The 20,721-nt window shown below is 42.9% G+C and overlaps 1 protein-coding gene across 1 annotated transcript in view; it reads right to left on the reverse strand.

Annotated features, from left to right (window-relative positions):
* Positions 1-1,232: 1,232 nt before the first annotated feature.
* LOC147613272 (blue-light photoreceptor PHR2-like) overlaps positions 1,233-20,721 on the reverse strand; it is a 48,568-nt gene continuing 29,079 nt past the window's right edge. Inside the window, exons 3-4 of the mRNA XM_086782558.1 lie at positions 1,866-1,946; positions 1,233-1,774 (exon numbers count right to left, since the gene is read on the reverse strand). Coding sequence (XP_086638684.1) covers positions 1,690-1,774; positions 1,866-1,946 — 166 coding nt within the window. The 3' untranslated portion in view covers positions 1,233-1,689. The remainder of the gene's footprint in view (positions 1,775-1,865; positions 1,947-20,721) is intronic.

A 20,721-nucleotide genomic window follows, 5' to 3' on the forward strand; every position in this document is an offset into this window, starting at 1 on the left:
TTAAATATATATTCTCAGAGTTTTTCAAGAATAAGAGTGTTTTCCTAAGGCTTCATCTTAGTATGTAATGATTAATGCTTGTAGAAGGCAATGAAATGATGACCCTCTTTGCCCTTTCTATTTGCATGCATAAGGTTTCGTTTTCGCATGTAATGATTAATGCTTGAAAAAACCAATGAAGTGATGACCTCCTATTTGCATGCATTCACCCATATGCTTTCTATTGAAAGTCTCACAATCCTCTATAAAGTGGCCTCATTCTACAAGTACAGGGAGGGAGAGAGAGGAGGAGAGTATTGGGAGGAACTCATGAACTAAGGTTGTATTAATTAAATGCAACATCTATAGCATTTAATTAATACACCTACAAAAAGTTGTGAATATACACATCATAATGCTAATTCACATTATAGGGTAAACATAGAGATTCTCAATAAAACCAACCTTTGTATGAAAGATGCTAAAGTGTTTGGCACTATCGCATGCAGACACTGCATACCCAATCTCACGGCCCAACCTAGAAGGTGAAGGTATCATAGGTGCCAATGATGAGTGAAGGACTGTTTGTGTCTTTTGTGCGTATGGGCATGCATGCATGCACGTGTAAATATCTTATAGAAACAATTAACATATACTACTACATAGAATAAAATGTTCTCTATAGATATTTAAAATAATAAAGTGTTAGATTCTAAGTTCGAGAAAAGAGTGTGCGTGTGGGTGAGTTAGGGGGGATTCTCAAACGTCCAAGAAATTTGACATGGAATCTAGGTATTCGTTGGCCTTGCTTTTTGACGCCTTTATCACTTCGCACACTACAACGTTGGTCCACCACAGAGTTTTTTAGCAAAAATGCGTCACACCTCTCTCTCTCCACAAACCCAAACAGGTGCACATACACAGATGATAATAAGCAAAACACTGAGCTTAATTAAATACATCTTGACAGTGAACCTAAGAAATATCAAGATTGTAAGAAATAGTCGTCACTAAGGGAAGGAGCCATTGCCCAATTTTCGTTCTTCGAGAGGAAGAGCACCACCTCTGTGTGGTTTTTGAATCACTTTTAACCCAGGCACATTTACATAAACGTATACAAATTTCTACAAAGCCTGCCTTGCGTGAAGATACTTTCTTTCTCAAACCATATTATTTCAGCCTGATGTACTCTCCTACATGCATGGTGGAAAGGCATTACAAACACTACTATCAAAGCTTAATGCTTTCTGCAGGCGAAAGAAAACATTGTAACCAATTTAGCAAAAAAATCAAGCCTATTCAAAAAGAATCAAAACTGCCTCTACTGACAGCAAGTGGTATATTATTTCTACCCATAGCCAGATGCCCAAAACACAGACCCTGTGGATACGGATGACTGGTACAATATTTACTTCTAAGTGTCTGTATCTGACATATTAGTAAAGGACCTTTTTCCTGCATGAGTAAAAAAGAAGCAACTTACCTACCCTTTGCAGCAGTGCACCCTTTCAAGGCACATGCAGACATTTTGAAAACCTGTGAAGAAGGTTTTGATTACATACCAGAAAGTCAACTTGTACACTAGTACCTAGCCTCACTGTCATGAGTTTCCCCCCCCTTCGGAGGACTAGCAAAGCACATGGTCGTCATGCCATCAAGGTCCTTATCCGAGAAGGAGAAGGAAAACAGTACTGCTCCAAAACATGTAACTCAAGCAGCAATAGCAGCTGCTGTGCTTGTTGCCTTTGTGGCCTCTGTTTCATACCTACTGTCAGCATACTTCTTGGTGATGAACCTAGCAGAAAAACACATTTCACTAAGATGCTCCTCCAATCAAACTCAAGAGAAAATTTTAAATTAAGAACAAAAAATTACAGAGAAGGTACCTGAAGAAATCACGCCAAAGCAGCTCAAAGACCAACCAGTTCTTCCCATTCTCATTTGATTCCATAGATACAGATACACCACTGAGCAAGAACCGATGCATTGAAAGATGCTCTCTCTCTCTCTCTCTCTCTCTCTCTCTCTCTCTCTCTCTCTCTACAGCTGACACTCAGGGAGATAGGCACTTGGTTTCGCATGCACGGCATGCAGATGGAGGCACTCCCCCCATTCCAGTACAGCACAGAGGCCCTGTCATTTGCTCTCAGCCGCACAGAACGGAACAGGGTTATCAGGAAGGACATTGTCATACTAGATACTCAGAGGACATGGAGTTCACCTAGTCGTCCACCTCCTATGCCTGACAGAGGATGGTTTCATCATCCGCCCACGCTACATGGACACACATCTTTTGGGGTGAGATGTGCGACCGACCAGATGCGCACCTCATCCCACCAGCTGAGAGTGGAGACTGCCAGATATGGGCCAAGGGCAGCCGCACCAGAGGACAGGACATGCCAGCTGTCACACAGAGCCCGAGACAAAGGATCATTACATATGTAATGATACCTTGTATACTATGAGATTCGGGGACAGTTCCACTGCCTCTTCCGAGCTGGGTTCGGACCACTTTCCAAGATCATGGACTTCCGGAATCAGAGATGCCTAGGACTTTTTCTTCTAGAGCTCCGCAAACACAAGGGAGTCCTTAGTGAGATCCAGATCAGCTGTACTTGCTCAAGGACCAGCACTCCGAGGGTCGATCCACCCACCAAACCCGAACCACAAGCTAGTGCAGGACTCGGCCGAGAGGTGTGACACTCAACAGAGCCACTGAGTTATGCAGAGCTCAACACCACTAACCCTGTGGCCCTCGCCCACGGCCATGCCGCCACAAGAGGATCCGGTCCATCATCTCCCATCTAAAAGGTGAATTTGGGCATGTTTTTGGATTCATCTAGGTATATAATTCTCATTGAATATGTAGTGTACTTATTTGCCTCGTGTCACCATTCGGTCTAGAACCCTTTCTAAACAGTGGTGCCTAGTGACCTAGATACAAGCATGGAGAACGGGAGATTTTCAACTCCATTAAAAAAAATGTATTAAGCATGAGTGCATGATTGATATAACGGATTTTCTTAGCTGAATGAACTGTATTTGTGTAGCTGCTTGTGTTGTTGTGCCTAATCTTGACTGTCGCAAACGCCTACCTTTTGACTTGTGAGAAAGCCCTATTTGTTGACTAGTGTTTGGAGTGTCGGACATAGAAACAAGGCTAAAATCAATGCCCTAAAAGCCCTTGTCTTGGACTTTGGGAGTGGTGCCTCTACTCTAGCTAGGTAGGCATCTCCCCTTTCCTTGGGCGTGGCCAGTGGTGTCTCTACTCCTGCCAAGAGGCTTCGGCGGTGGTAGTGGTGCCTCTACTCTAGCTAGGTAGACATCTCCCCTTTCCTTGGGCGTGGCCAGTGGTGTCTCTACTCCTGCCAAGAGGCTTGGGCGGTACTCCTACCAAGAGGCTTCGGCAGTGGTAGAGAGAAAGAGAGAAAGAAGAAAGAAAGTTGTATTAACATCTTCAAAAGGCCAAAATGACCTATGATACCAAAAGGTTACATCATATCCATGAGGTACACAGCCTGGGTACAAAATAGTAATAAAGAAAGATAACAAAAATCTACAACTATAAAATCTGATGCAGGTACACGAGCATAGAGCTCTCATATCACCCTAATACATCCCTCATGGTGCTCAAGGTGATAAAACTGAGCTGGCGCGAGGTCGTCCTGCGACGTGTGCATGTTATATACTCATGGTAGTCAACCCACAAAACTATAACTATGAACTCCATTATGCATAGTATGGACTAGATACTACGACATCGGGAGACAATGAGGAGCCTCCAAAGTTGTTTGAAGAGAATGGCACTCCAACAGACATAAAGGCATTCAAGGATTGGAACCAAGGTGCAAGGAAAGTCATGTACTGGCTTTCAATTAGTGTCACACAGACACGATAATAGAACACATACAGGATACCAACACTCCATGCCCGGACACCTGACAGGTGGAAGAAGACATGGAGCCAAGCTTGGTTCATAAGGTTTGATTAAGAAAAAGCACCATTGTTAGTCAAAAAGCAAGAAAAAGTAAAAAGTCAAATAGGATTGACCGCGAGCCAAGAACACCATTGGAAAGAGAAGATTGAGCTGCACCAAAAAGCTAAAAGGCGCTTTCTCAAAAGCAATTGTAAGGCCAAAAAGCAAGGCCTTAAGCTAGAAAAGCAAAGCACCAAAAGTTGAGTAATATTTTATTAATAAAAGTAAAAAGAGAAAAGTAAAGCTTAAAAAGACAAAGCAAAAGCATGAAGGCTTTTTGGCAAAAAGGAGGATCTCTTACAAGTATAAAAAGGATTGGACTTCTCTTGTAGTACCATGAACAAGGTCATTGAAGATTGAAGAGGATCGTGGAGTGTGTGGGGACATCATTATGATCATGAAGAGTTTCTTCTTCGCCATCAACACCTTCTCCAACTTGCTTTTCAGATGTACGATAAGCCCTAGACTTGTGTGGACATATGCATGGGTGATACGGACGCATGTATGGATATGTACGGAGCTTTACCGACATGCACGGAATTGTATGGACATGTACGAACAGAAATTTCAAGAACCCTATAAAATTTCAAAAACCCTTAAAACTGCTTTTTGGATGTTTTTATCGCCCAAAAACCATTAAAACAGGTTTTATATCAGTTTTCTCGCGAGAAAGAGCTTTTCCATGGTTTTCTTCATGGACAAGGCTGTAGGAGTTGTGGAGATTACTCATGGGATGAGCGAGAGTTTCTTGGACTTGGACATGGAACATGAAACTTGGACATATAGGTTGGGCATGAAGCTTGGACATAAACATGAAACTTGGTTATGGAACTTGGACTTGGACTTGAACTTGGATCTGGACTTGGACTTAGATTTGGATATTTGGATTTGGTACTAGCCCGGTGAGAGATACTTATGGATCATCCCCGTGGTGTGCTCGACACCAGAGATCTTGTACGTCGACATCGGCTTGGATATCCTACATCGGCATATTTGTTTGTTTTGTATTCACTCATTGTATTGATCCTGGCCAACATGCCTGTGGATTGTTCCTGAATAAATTCCTAAAAGGGGAGCGGGGCCTGTTCCCCACTCAATGTGGTGTACTGTGCAAGATCCCCATTCCCTTTTCTCTCTCCCCTCTCTCTCTTTTAATTTTTATCTCTTGGACACGTGGTTGAGTCTGTCACTGCACACCCCGCTGGGCTTACATAGGTATCAAAGCAGGATTTCTCTTGAAGAAGCTTTCTAGGGGAGACAGAGCCATGTCAGGAGCAGAGGGAGACCAAGGACCTCACGAAGGGAACAACTATGAGGCCAATACAGGACTTCAGGATGGGAACCAGGGTCATCAGAAGAGTATCATGACTTTCAGCAGTTCAAACGACCTCTCAGAGACGAAGAATTTCTTTCTTGGAGAACCAAGAGAGAACATGACCAAAGAAGGGCTCAATTGCAGATTTCATCAAGGATCGAGCCACCGAAGCCAAAGAAGTTGAAGCTGCTAAAGCCTATCTTCGAGCCAAAGGAATCACCATTGCAGGAGGATCTAGAGCTACCCGCTCTATTTATCATGAAGGGGAGAAGGAAGCTACATCTAGGTGTTACGACCCTGTGTTTTTCCCTCTGGACAACAAGCACGTGGGCACAGGCACGGCCACGAGATGGACACGTGTGAACAAGCATCAAGTTTGGGTATGAAAAGGAAAACCAATTATGTGGCCAGCGGCCAGCCCAAGTATGAAAAGCGACAAAAGGGATATTGATGTTATAAGGTTTTTAAAACCTTAGATGATTTAAAATCATATTATTCTTTGAATAAAACCTTTGCTTTTTGGCATTTTTATGAAAAACGCATCCTTTCTTTATATAAGGGAAGGTGGCAGAGATTCGAAGGAGGGGGGTTGGTGAAGCCGTGGCCCGTGGGTGATCGCCGAGTGGGAAGGTGGCCGCCAGGTACAGCCACGCCGCCGGGTATAGACGCGCCACCACCGCCGCCGGGACTGTTGCTACCGCGCTGATGCTACTGCATGTGTTGCTGCCGCCAACTGTTACCGCCAGATGAGCTGCTGCCGCCAGGTGTGATGCTACAACTACTACTGCGCGCCGCCGCCGGGACTGTTACTGCCGCGCTGATGCTACTGCATGTGTTGCTACCGCTAGCTGTTACCGCCAAATGAGCCACTGCTGCCACCAGGTGTGATGCTACCGCCGGTTGTGGACTACAGACGGGCAGTATAGGGCAGCCAATCAGGCAACCAGAGAGGCAACCAATGATGGGTACCCAGGCAGGCGTCAGGCAAGAGTTTCTCTGCAGACAATATGGCAGTCAGACGAGGGTCAAATGGGAGGCTCTCTACGCCAGGAGGCTGCATGTGTGGAAGCAGTCAGCGTGGGTCTCTCTCTCTCTAACTCTCTTGAAAGAAGGTGAGCTGAAGGAGGCACCGAGGGGCTAACAACCAAGGGGTCTCTCTCTCTCTCTTCGCAAGCAAGTTTTGTTTACGAGATTTGGATACAGAGGATCAAGTTAAGATGCACAGGATGATGTTCTTGGAAGAGATGTGTGTTGCTCAACATCTTGGACTTATGTGTATTCAGAGATGGCTTGACACATCCTCTTTCTCTCTCTAGGTTTTTGGCATCGTGATTGATGGTGCACATGTGGATTTATCTGTCATGGAAACACGACATTGGTCTTTTGAAAAGAAACAGGACTTTGGTATCGAGGATACATGCTTATGGTTTATTGATACATGTCTATGGTTTATCAGATACAGGTCTTTGGTTTCGTGAGGAAAGCATGTCTCTGGATTCATGTGAACAGGTTCTCGTTTTCTCAAGGTTACACGCAGGCTGTGACAATAGGAAGAACATATGGTTTGGTACAGCCCTATTGCTGTTTGGGAAAGGATTTGAGGGATGCATTGTCACCAATTGGCCGACCATTTGGTCCATCTCTAGATTTGTGTCTCGTTCACTTGAGGCCAGGCCGGTGTCTCATGTGAAGGGGCCAGTATTTTGCATAACATGGACGGGAGCCAGACTGGTGCCACCCGTGTTAGCAGGATGGTGTCGTATGGATGGGAGCAAGACTGGTGCCACCCGTGTATGACCTGGACTGTGTTCGATCCATGGGATTGTCACGCCGTGGAAGAGCCAGTATTTGTGCCGTGTCTTGCCTATGGGACTGTCACTCCATAGGGAGGCTCGTGCCTGGATCTGTGTCTTCCCTATGGGACTGTCACTCCATAGGAAGATCGGGATTTAAGTTTTTTGTCATGCCATCATGGTGCCCGACAGAAATGTTTAGTACTTGTTCCATGAACAGGAGATATGTCCATGATATTGTTTGCACATGCATTCATGTTTGCATGCCTCGAACTGTCTTCGCGTGACTTGTATTCTTGTGTTTGCCTGTTTGACGTGCCACTTACTGAGCGGGAACGCCTGCCAGTGAGTCGTGAAGTTTGCTCTGTCTTCTGACGAGTTTTGTTGCGTGTGAACAGGTGGTAAGTGTATTCCATTTGTTTATTTTATGGCATTATTTCTAACCTTTGTTTTTATAAGGTTGCAGGTTCACACTCTTTAATGAGTGGGCAGCCTCCCCAATATCTCATGATGCCCTTGGTAGGGTGGGCACCCACGCATGGGCCATGGTGGGGAGGAAAGCCCTCCCTTAATCAGGTGTGTGGGGGTGGGTGCATGGCCACCTACCCACCTCCCCTTGGGAACTTTGGAACTGGCCGCCTCCATACAAATAATGTGGGCCGACCAGCTGTTCGACATGTGCCCCTTCCATCGCTCAGGGTGATCCTCCTCTTGCACATGGACGGCTGCGCACAGGCGACCTCTCCATCGTTTACCCACAAACGGCTGCGCGCAGGTCACTCTTTCGTTTACCCCCAGGCGGGTACGCACAGGTTTCCATCTCTTTCGCTTGCCCACAGGCGGCTATGCACAGGTCTCACCTCTCTTGCCAGCAGGCGGGTGCACCTAGGCGCCACCCTCTCTTGCTTGCAGACGGCTACGCACAAGCCCTCCTTATTTTGCCCGCAGGCGGCTGTGCCCAAGTGTCCTTCTCTAGCCCCTATGCAGCTGCACTCAGGGACCTCTGATACTTGTTCTCCCACTAGCGAGCTACAGGCGACTCTCTCACTTGCGGGCTGGCAGCAACAGCAGTAACAGAGACTTCTCCTTTCATACGTGGGTGACTAGTACTTCTGAAGGCCATATCCATTATTTTACAAGGTAAGTGGATTGAGATTTAAGCAAAGGACTTTGGTGTAAATCCTACAAGGGATACTCTCTGCTGCTAACACCCGTTCGGTGCCGGGTAGTCCAAGCTTCTGGAGAACCACGGTCCATGGGTGCCGAGGTCGGGAGAGCCAGGCGTTAGTACGGGAGCGCCTGTTTGTGCGTGGTCTTAGAACACCAGTGGGGCGCTCTCTGCGGATTCCAGTGAAGGCACAGGACCGTAGAGATTAGACTTCTTCAAGTGGATCACAAGTCTCTTGTTTGGTAACTGTATTCATCTCAGTTGTACATGGACATCATCTTGTTCATTGAACCCATGGAGCATTGTATCACTTAAATACTCCCAATAATATATCATATATTGAGGGGGGGGTCGGCCCGTTCCAGTCCCAGTGCTGGTGTCCATTGATCATCATTTCATTTCATTTTAGTTTTCAGTCGTTATTGAGTTGTCCATTCATATTGTGATGGAGATCCCGCATCTCAAAGGTTGAGGTCATTTATGCAAAGGGAAGAGGTGACAGCCACCTCTCATCATGCATCTTCTCCACAAGGCACAAAGAGTGACAGGTATATGTATGCTACTGCTCATGGAGGGCATGATGGTCACATGTATTCAAGGCATGTATCCCATGGAGAGGGTGACAAGTCTGAAACAAATAGAAGAGCTTTGCCTACTAAGTTGTCTCATGGAGAGACATTGCCTTATGCAGGAAGGTCACATGCATTTGATTCTCAGGTTCGTGGAGCACATGCCACCGTGCTTCATGAAACTTCCATGATGGCCCATGGAGCCCATGCAGATAGGGCTGCCCCGTTGGATAAGGGGAAAAGAAAAAGAGAGGACCATGAGCCTCATCCCAGAAAGCTCAAGGAATTTAAAGCAGGTGACAAGTCCGTTAAGTTTGATGTTTTTCATGGAGAGCATGATGCTTCCAAGGTGTTAGCATTTGTGGCACAGTTTGATATTGCTTTTAGTGATGAGGACTTCACTGAGAAGTCTAAAGTACGCCATGCTAGCATGTTCTTAAAGGGGACCGCCGCTCATTGGATCACTAAAAAGACCACCAAATACCCCATTTGCACTTGGAAAGAGTTTAAGGACAGATTTTATGCCCAGTTCTTGCCACCTAGTGCGGAGCAAACTCTCACCCAAAAGTGGAAAAGAGTTGAGCAAAGAGATAATGAAAGTGTGCAACAGTATGTTAATAAGTTTTGGAAAGTGTTGCTTGAGGTAACTCCTTTTATGCAAATCACTGAGGATGAAAGAAAGAGGAAGTTTCGCTCCAGATTGCAACCAGCTTATCGTTTGGGCATTGAATTGCACCCGAAACACACTTTGCAACAGCTTATAGCCTCTGCTCTTGCTACGGAGCAATTGGTGCTCATATGTGGCCTTTGCACACAGGTACGGACAGCCATTGCAAGGTCACAAGATAAGCATAAAATGGCTTTTGACAAGCATAGAAGGGGCATGCAAGTCAAAGAAGGTGATTGGGTTTTGCTGAAATTTGAGACTTCGACTTTGTAACGCTACCCACAGACGACTGTGCACAGGCGACCTCTCCATCGTTTACCCACATACGACTGCGCGCAGGTCACTCTTTCGTTTACCCCCAAGCGGCTACGCACAGGCCTCTCTTTCGCTTGCCCACAGGCGGCTGCGCACTAGTCTCACCTCTCTTGCCAGCAGGCGGCTGCGCCCGGGCGCCACCCTCTCTTGCTTGCAGGCGACTGCGCACAGGCCCTCCTTATTTTGCCCGCAGGCGGCTGTGCCCAGGTGTCCTTATCTAGCCCCTATGCAACTGCACTCAGGCGCCTCTGATACTTGTTCTCCCACTAGCGAGCTACAGGCGACTCTCACTTGTGGGCTGGCAACAACAACAGTAATAGAGACTTCTCCTTTCATACGTGGGTGCCTAGTACTTCTGAAGGCCATATCCATTATTTTACAAGGTAAGTGGATTGAGATTTAAGCAAAGGTCTTTGGTGTAAATCCTACAAGGGATACTCTCTGCTGCTAACACCCGTTCGGTGCTAGGTAGTCCAAGCTTCTGGAGAACCACGGTCCATGGGTGCCGAGATCGGGAGAGCCAGGCGTTAGTACGGGAGTGCCTGTTTGTGCGTGGTCCTGGAACACCAATGAGGCGCTCTCTGCGGATTCTAGTGAAGGCACAGGACCGTAGAGATTAGACTTCTTCAAGTGGATCGCTCTCCTTCGAACGTCTACTACAAGTCTCTTGTTTGGTAACTGTATTCATCTTAGTTGTACATGGACATCATCTGGTTCATTGAACCCATGGAGCATTGTATCACTTAAATACTCCCAATAATATATCATATATTGAGGGGAGGGGGGGGGGGTCGGCCCGTTCCGGCCCTAGTGCTGGTGTCCATTGATCATCATTTCATTTCATTTTAGTTTTCAGTTGTTATTGAGTTGTCCATTCATATTGTGATATTTACGCGTGTGGGTATCCAACGGAGTCTATTCCCACTTGACGGGATCAGTTTCATCCATGGTAGAGATGGAGAAGACCTTTTCAAGCACGGAGGTATTGTACGGGTGTGCCTTCCCTATGGAATGCCTTACTGTAGTAACAAGAGTTCTTATTGGGAAAAGTCTTGGGTGAAAAGCTGAAAGGAATCCAATTGGTAAAGGATTCGACAAGTTGTACTTTGTACTCAAATTTGATCAAGTAAAGGATTCGACAAGTTGTACTTTGTACTCAAATTTGATCAAGTAAAGGATTCGACAAGTTGTACTTTGTACTCAAATCTGATCAAGTAAAGAAATACCGCAAGGGACGCCACTGCGTTTTGGGGACAATCAGTGTCCTTGTACTATTTGCAGGAGCATTCTAGCTCCCCTGTTTGTTTTCCTTTTCCAAGTTCTCATGGGTGATGAAGTGTTTTGTGGATGAGTGTTTGTTCCATCGCCCGTCAAATTTCTGAAGGCTGGTTTCACTAGGCCTACTCTTTCTGATGTAGTTTTCTCAAGACATGTAAGGAAAAGGAAGCCAAAGAAGCCAAAGAGATCCGAAGATCATCAGATTGACATCATGCCAACAAATGGTTTGCAATGGTGCTTAGCCCATTGCATGTTTCGACAAATAAAGCCATGGGATCTTTGTGGACCAAAGCTAAAACAGAATCCTTTTGAATATATGCTAGCAAAGAACCAATGTTGGATACTCTAGACTTTTTTTTGTAGTCGAACATGTCTTTGTGGACCAAAGTTGAAACAGAATCCTTTTGAAGCATTTATACTCTTTATGCTAGCAAAGGACCAATGTTGGATGTTCTAGATCTTTTTTTTTGTGGTTGAACATGATGAGATTGCATTGGAGCAGTCTTGAACCAATGTAGGCCATGTTGTGGCCGATGAATGTCAATGCCAACAAGGAAGCAGATGCATTATCTCGGAGACCCTTGAGCCATGTGGTTTCGATGGGTTACTATATGGATTTCACTTTGATGAAGGATCCTGATGCTACTAAAGAGGATTTCAAAGATGTTTTGGAATAGATTACATAATAGAAATTTGGTGACTTTTTATGTCATCAAGAAGGGTTTTTCTTATGATACAAACCCAGGTCATGTGTAACACAAGGTATTGAGACCAAAGTAATGGAAGAGTGCCATGCTTCTCCGTACATGGGACATAGAGACACCTTGACTACACTTCAAGCTTTGGAGAGCTATCTTTATTGGCCTAGTATGAGAAAGACATTGAGCTTTATGATTCGAGAATGTTTGTTTTGTCAGAAGGTCAAGTTTGATCGACAAACACCAGCAAGATTATTGCACCCATTGAATGATCTATGGGAGATATTGCTATGGATTTTATCTTTGGATTGCCAAAGTCAGGGAATGATGGTATATGGACCTTTCTAGGATACCAAGAAGATCAACCATGTATGTCATCGGTTGGATCTTTCAGATCATTGGAGGATATATAATGTTTTCCATGACAGATTATTAAAGCAATGTAAAGAAGGAACTTGTTTTGAAGAATCCACCAAGGGTGGAAGAGCCAGAACAGATTGTGTTTCATTCTGTGAGAAAAGAAGGAGAGACAGTGGTCAGAAAGTTCCTCTTGGAATTCGAGAATTATTCGCTATTGGATGCGAAATGAATGCCAGGGAAGGACTTCAAGGACTATCCAAATATACTTCAAGCTTATGAGGAAGTGGTTGGTCCAGATGTATTTGAAGTACACATATGGATGTCTTGCGATCAAGACAGATTCAAGAGAGATAGATCATACCTCTAGCCCTCTTCACTATATATATATATATATATATATATATATATATATATATATATATATATATATATTGGGCTGGAATTGATCATTATTCTGCTTATAATGGTTATTTAGACATGCTCTAGTTTGGGTGGCAACGATGCCAGAAAGCCCAGGAGCAAGATTTCTATATGGATAGCCACGATGCCAGAACGAGATTTGTAAATGGGCAATGATGCCAGATGATCCATTGGACCGCAACGATGCCAGATATATTGGACTTTGTAGTCAGACAGTCATTGCGACCAGATGGCCCAGATGACTGTATTGGATTTCGTAGTTGGGCGGTCATTGCGACTGAAATTGATCGTTATTCTATTTATAATGGTTATTTAGACATGCTTTAGTTTGGGTGGCAACGATGCCAGAAAGCCCAAGGAGTAAGATTTGTATATGGACGACAACGATGCCAGAACGAGATTTGTAAATGGGAGGCAATGATGCCAGATAATCCATTACATGGCAACGATATCCGAACGAGATTTGTATATAAGAGGCAACGATGCCAGATGACCCATTGGACGGCAACGATGCTAGATATATTGAACTTTACAGTCGGGCAGTCATTGCGACCAGATGGCCTTGATAATTGTATTGGATTTCACAGTCAGGCGGTCATTGCGACTAGATGACCCAGATGACTATTGATGAACTCTCGAGCAATCCCAGTGACTAGATGGCCTTGAGGAAAAGTCTGAGTGGTCCTAGTAACCAAATGGCTCAGCACGGTTTTGATAAAACCAAACACGTTAATTTTGATGTATGGACAATGCTTAGATTTATGGCATGTGATAGTCCACTGGGCTCTAGACTACCTGGCCAATATCTAGAATACCCAGTAGACGCGAATGATGCATACTTGTGTGTTGACTAGCTTGTGTCTAGTTTTTGCAGGACATAAGTAAGCATTTATTTTAGGAGGTAAGTATGCATTTATTTTATCTAACACATATGACAGGCCATGAAGATGTACTATGACACAAAGTTGGGGTTTTCACTTCAGTCACTTCTTAGAATCAAAACACACTTGTATGAAACCTCACAGTCTCCTCACCTCCCTTTCTCTCTCTAGGTTAAGATAAAGATAAACACATCAAAGGTCAAATCATAATTCATGGAAGGAAAGATGAAAGGCTTAGAAGAAGCAAGAATTTCTGCCAGTCTTGCAACTCCAAACCAGATAACAATTCTTTGTTGGAAGAAAATCTTCCGACTCAGGATTATATGAACGAAAACATACGAGGAATGTTGGTAAGGTTCAGGTCCAATTCGAACAGAAAATCTTAAAGTAAAAGAATATAGCAATCACTTACAAGAGGATAAGATACATGGGATTTGCTTTTTGATAAGAGATTAAGAGTAATTGAATCATTATTAAGAAGAAATAATGACCAAAAGTCTATAAAAACAGAGATACACAGGGAATTGCAATTTTAAATCCATATAGACTGTACAAAAGAGGATTACATAGGTACGTAGAGCTTGAAGAGAGCTTCCCGCCTATATAAAAACTTTTGAAAATGGGCAACCGAGCGAAAAGTTATCAGCATTTTACTACAAGACTATAAAACTGCCAAAATTCACCTAAAAGTTAACAACTTTGAGAGAAATTCTGATCATCAATGAAGTAAAGGATCAAGAAATTAGTTACATGAGTGGAAAGAGCATATAAAAACCTTCCTAGCCATATGATCAATTTTAGAAACCAATACCCAAGTGATAAGTAATTACCGGTTGAAATTTGGATATATTAGACCACAAAAACTGCACTTCCCTCTCTTTGCATGATGAAACCTCAATTTTCACATAGCCTCTTGTCTTTCATCTCCTTCATAATTCAAGCTAGAGGATAAGAGTTAACAATGCTCAGCGGACAATCGTAAAGATTTACCTATGGTCCCCAAAGTCTTATCCTAAACAGGCCTTCCCAACGTCGAAGAAGCTTCTTATCTAGTCGTTTCTCCACACGGCCATCATACCTCATGACTAAGCTTCCTTGCTTGAGTTCTGGCTTCTTCTTCTTCTTCTTCTTCTTCGTGAGAGTGTCATGCCTTGCCTTGCCGTTGTTGTGCAGCCTCCAAATTTTGAAGTGCCTGAAGTCGCCTCTCATCCAAGGTCTCCAATCGTACTAGGCGTTGAGCATGTATTTCTTCTTCATTATTCAAGCGTGCAATAGATGTGCGAAGGCTTGTGATTTCCAATTCTATTGGCAAAATAGCCTCCATTCCATAAACTAACTAAAAAGGTATGAAACCAAGAGATTTTGTGAGTTGTTCTATAGGCCCATAGGACCTCTGGCAAATGCACATCCCACTTTCTCTTCATAGTATCCACTAGCTCAGACAAAGATTCACAAAGCAGTCCATTAGTTTTTTCTACTAAACCATTGCATTGGGGATAATATGAAGTTGACATAGCATATGCTTTATTTTTAATTTCTGCACCAAAGCTTCAATCAAGACATTCCTGAAAGACCTCCCTCCATCTCTAAGGATTTCTAATGGACATCCAAATCGGGCACATATGTATTCCCTGAGAAAGGATGCCAGAGCCACTCGTTTATTATTGACCATGGTCTTTGCTTCTGTCCATCTTGTTGCATAATATATGGCCACCAATATATAATACTTCCCATGTGAGGAACGAGGAAGTGGGTCCCACCTTTCAAATGGACCATATGCTGGGATAGGGTTTAAGGATCCGGGAACCAATTGCTTATGTCCATATGCCTGGCATACTTCACAGCTTCTGCACCACGCATAGAAATCTTTGCTGAGTCAAGGCCAATAATAACCTGTGTTAAGGATCCTCCGAGTTGTGCTGGCTGAGGCAAAGTGACCCGAACATTCATGACATAATTCCATAATCCTTTTAGATTCTTCCAGGCTCGCTACCCTCCTAAGAATCTTATCCTTACCTTGCTTGTAAAGAACATCTCCTAGAATTGTGTAAGGATGAGCTTTCCTTGTAAGCCTTTGCTTCTATTGAGGATTCAATCCAAGAGGGAAGTATCTTGTATCTAAATAGTGTTGAACATCTTGGAGCTCAAGCCAACCTGTATTCATTAATGCAAGAATAACTACTTTGAAAGAAGCCAAAGTTTTAGTAGCCAATTCATCAGCCTTTTGATTATCCTTTCTGTTAACATGCACAAATTTACAAAACTCAAAAGCTTCTTTTAACTCCATTGCCCTTTTATACAATTCTTGGAGATTAGGACTCTTTGCCTTATATTCTCCTTTCATTTGTCGGATGACCATTTGCGAATCTCCTTTAATCTCTACCTCTTTAATTCCATCTTTTATGCAATCTTCTAATCCCCAAATTAATGCATTGTACTCAGCCACATTATTTGATATATCCTTTGGAAATTCCCAACCCTTGGCCCATACCTCTTTTCCTTCTGGATCAAATAAAACTATCCCCCCAGCCCCACGTTGTCTGGAAGGGCTAAAGGCTCTATCAAAATGCATAGTGAAAGCAATTAGTGGTGTCTCCAAATCTTCATATACTTCTTCCTTTGTTCCTGTTCCTTCTTCCTCTTCCTTCCTTGTAAGCAAATCTGCAAGAGAGGCCCTCATGGTGTTTTCTGTAATAAAAGTAAAAGAGATTTCTTGAAGCTCACAAATCCAAATTACAAACTTCCCTCCTTCGCAAGATTGGGTTTGCGGACCAAGAATTGTAAAGAAGGTTGAGATGTGAGGAAGAAAAAAGGACGAGGTAACAAGTATGACCTGAACTTCTTTACTACAAAAACAAGAGACAAACCACCTTTCTCCATTTCACCATCTCTCTCCTCGGCATCAATGAGTAATCGGCTTATATAATACACTAGTTGCATACGTCCTTGCTCTTTCTTTTACAAAAGTATAGCAGCCACTGAATGTGATGAGACACTTGGGTTCACATAAAAGTCCTCCCCCATCTAGGAGGCTGCACAATTCGACTTTGACTCATGCATTCCTTGAGCAAACAAAAAGATTGAATTTGATTGGTCCCCCATTGGAAAGAAACATTCTTCTTTGTCAACAGATTGATAGGATACATCTTCTCAGAGAACATGTCAACAAAGCGTTGGTAATACTTTGTTTTACCCAAAATCCTCCTTACTTCCCTTACATTGGTAGGCGGCGGGAGAGCCACAATTGCCTGCACCTTCTCAGGATCCATCTCTATGGCTTCTTCTGAGATAACATGTCCCAAGAGAACTACCTTCCTTCGTGCCAAGCGGCATTTTCCAAGATTAAGGCACTCTTTTGCATCATCAATACTTTGCAAGACCAACCTCAACTTTTCCAAGTGATCCATGCGGCTTAAATAAATGCAAGAATCATCCAAAAGACCCTTATAAACTTTCCTAAGGTATACAAATAACTGACTCATGAAGCGTTAAAAAGTTGCTTGTACATTGATCAAGCCAAATGGCATCACCCTATAGGCATACACTTTCCAAGGAGTGATAAATGAGGTTTTCCTTTGATCTTCACAAATCCGGATTTGAAAGTATCCAGAGTATCCATCACACATTGAATACAACTCATGACCTGCAACTTGATCCAAAATCTCATCCTGTCAACTCATGACCTGCAACTTGATCCAAACTCTCATCCTGTCAACTCATGACCTGCAGCTTGATCCAAAATCTCATCCTGTCAAAAGGGTAGAGGATAATAATCTCTCTTTGTGCATGCATTCAGAGGACGAAAGTCCACACACACATGCCATTTTTCACCCTTCTTGAGAGTGACTACAACTGGGAAAATCTACTTTGAATTCTCTACTGGAAAAATAAATCTAGCTTCAAGCAAATTACTTACCTCATTCTTAAGCACCTCCGCTTGCACTACTCTCAAACGCCTTAGCCGCTATACCACTGGCTTACTTTGGGGCTTGACATCATTCTTGTGCTCTACTAGGGTGATTTGGTGTAGTTGTGAGTAACTTTTGTAAAAAAGTTAGAAAATCCATCCAACATTTTTAAGCAATTCTTCCTTTCAGTACCTGCTATGGACTCATCAAGAAGAAGTTTGTTCTGTTGGTGAAGACTAGTGAGGTCCACATCTTCTTTCTTGAACATGGTTGAAGAAGCTTTCTCTTCCAAGGCTCCATTGTCTTCAGCATCCCCTCGATCCCTTCCCAGAGAAAGACCAAATGCAACTCCCTCCACCTCGAGATGGAATCCTCGGAGCTATCACTTGTCTCCTCTTCATCGGATGACTCTGACTCTGAACTTTCGGAAGTTGAAGATTCACCTCTTACCACTTTCTTGCGAGGACTCTTGATATTGTAGTGGACCTTCTTATTCTCACCTTGTAGAATAAGATGACCTGTCTCTCACTTTTGAATTGCCTTCGCTTGTTAAAGCCATGGCCTACTTAATATCAATGGATAAGCCCTAGCATCAGGCTTTGTAGGAATGACCTGGAAAGTTGTAGGTACAGAATTACCACATATATCCACTCCCAAATTCCTGACAATTCTTAAGGTTTTCACCCTAGTATTATCAGCAAGTTTGATGCGATAGGGAGAGTTAGTGAAAGACAACTTTAAATCAGCATCTTTTATTGTTTTGTCACTCATGACATTGATTGACGCACTTCCATCAATGTATGCATTAGAAATTGTTTGTCCTTCAATGATGACATCAATCACAGACACATCATCTCCTACATCAATATCCACTTTTTGAGCCATAGGAGTCCCATTCTCTCTCTTCTTCTTTTTCTTAGATTCCCTTGTGCTAGCCAGGTTACCCCATTCCTTTCTGAGCTTTAGAGCGAGTGTCAAAAACTGCCCAAATGTGATTTGTCATTTTCTCCCTAAGATCTGTTAAGAGGTCATAACTAAGAGAATCTTGTCCAAGAGAAAAGTCAGATTATCTAATTTTTCTATTAGACGACTTCTTCTTCTGATTTTTCTCTTCTTCAGATTTATCTTCTTGTTCTTCTTCTTCTTGGCTCTTAGTTTTACGACCCCCCTTTTTGCCATTAATGGCATCAATGTTTCCTCTTCTTCTTCTAAGCATGTTTTCTCTAAAAGTGCTAAACTTTTATCCTCTCTTTTTCTCAATTTTGGACACTCAGTGCGATAGCGCCCCTTCTCTTGACATTCATAGCATGTAACACTACTTCTATCCTTAGTTTTATCCTCAACTCGTGGAACCCTAGGTGACCTTGCGTTGACTAAGTGTAACATCAAATCAACAAATTCTGCCATAAGTTATACAGTGTTATGATCCAAGGATGGAGCTTGTACCTGAGATGTGTTGAGACTATCTCTACTCGTGGTGAGGTTGGCACACTCTTAGAAGATTGGAATGTGGACTCAATATGAAGAGTGGCCTCCTTCTTCAAAGCAATACGAAGAGCCTCTTTAAAATTAGTGTGATCTTTATTTAGAACTTTTCCATGCAAGCGGGGATCCTAAGCCATGATAAACTTGCTCATCTTAAGGTGCTCCATTGTTAAAGAACTCTTTGAATCTCCCATAGAAGGTGAAAAAGAAGAAGCAACAACATGTAAAGCAACTTGTTGATATTTGATAAACAAGGTTTCATACCTCATTGAAAAAGCAGAAACTGACTCTCCTTCCTTTTGGAAAATCTGATCCAATTGCAATAGTAAAGCATTTGGTGACTCCACTGTCCCAAATCTCTCATTCATTGCTTTGGTCAATCTTTCCCAATCATATTCTTAGACTCCTTTGGCAAAGCCTCATGCCAAGCTAAGGCCACACCCTCCAAGAAATCTGGAAGTATTTCTGCTCTCTTCTTCATAGACCAACCCGTCAAGCGGCATGCTCGTTTAAACTCTCGGAGATAACTTCCCAGGTCTCCTCTTTCCGATCCTTGGAACACCGGAATGTTGAACATCTTGCACCAAAAGATGAGTAGCAACAAGGAAAATTTATTTATTTCAAAATAACTTTTCTTTAATCATGCGGAACCTTGAGGTTAAAATAGAATAATTCTAAGTAAAACTTGCCGGTCATCTCCACCAAAAGATGTGACACAAAGTTGGGGTTTTGACTTCGGTCACTTCTTAGAATCAAAACACACTTGTATGAAACCCCGACTTTGTGTCACATCTTTTGGTAGAGATGACGGACAAGTTTTACTTAGCATTATTCTATTTTAGCCTCAAGGTCCTGCATGATTAAAGAAAAGTTATTTTGAAATAAGTAAATTTTTCTTATTGCTACTTATCTTTTGATGCAAGATGTTTCAACATTCCGGTGTTCCAAGGATCGGAAAGAGAAGACCCGAGGAGTTATCTCCGAGAGTTTAACCGAGCATGCCGCTTGGTCTATGAAGGAGAGGACAAAAATACTTCCAGATTTCTTGGAGGATGTGGCCTTAGCTTAGCATAAGGCTTTGCCAGAGGAGTCCAAGAATGATTGGGAAAAATTGACCAAAGCAATGAATGAGAGATTTGGGACAGTGGAGTCACCAAATGCTTTACTATTGCAATTGGATCAGATTTTCCAAAAGGAAAGAGAGTCAGTTTCTGCCTTTTCAGTGAGGTATGAAGCCTTGTTCATCAAATATCAACAAGCTGCTTTACAAGTTGTTGCTTCTTTTTTTTCACCTTCTATGAGAGATTCAAAGAGTTCTTTAGCAATGGAACACCTTAAGATGAGCAAGTTTATCATAGCTTTGGATCCCCACAGCATAGAAAAGTTCTTCTTAGCAAAGATCCCACTAATTTTAAAGAGGCTCTTCGTATTGCTTTGAAGAAAGAGGGCACTCTTCTTATTGAGTCCACATTCCAATCTTCTCCGAGTATGCCGATCCCACCACGAGTAGAGATAGCCTCAACATCTCAAGTACAAGCTCCATCCTTCGATTATAACATTGCACAACTTATGGCAGAATTTACTGATTTGAAGTTACACTTAGTCAACGCAAGGCCACCTAGGGTTCTACAAGTTGAGGATAAACCTAGAGATAGTAGTAGTGTCACATGCTATGAATGTCAAGAGAAATGGCACTATCGCACTTAGTGTCCAAAATTGAGGAAAAGAGAGAATAAATTTAGCACTTTTAGAGGAAACATGCTCAAAAGAAGAAGAGAAAACATCGATGCCATTAATATGAAAAGAAGGATCGTAAAAGTAGGAGCCAAGAAGAAGAAGAACAAGAAGATAAATCTGAAGAAGAGGAGAAAAATAAGAAAAAGTCGTCTAGGAAAAAAATTAGACAATC

Source organism: Cibotium barometz, chromosome 44 (genome assembly GCF_041138505.1).
Source record: "Cibotium barometz isolate CiBa-2024 chromosome 44, ASM4113850v1, whole genome shotgun sequence".
Lineage (NCBI taxonomy): Eukaryota > Viridiplantae > Streptophyta > Polypodiopsida > Cyatheales > Cibotiaceae > Cibotium > Cibotium barometz.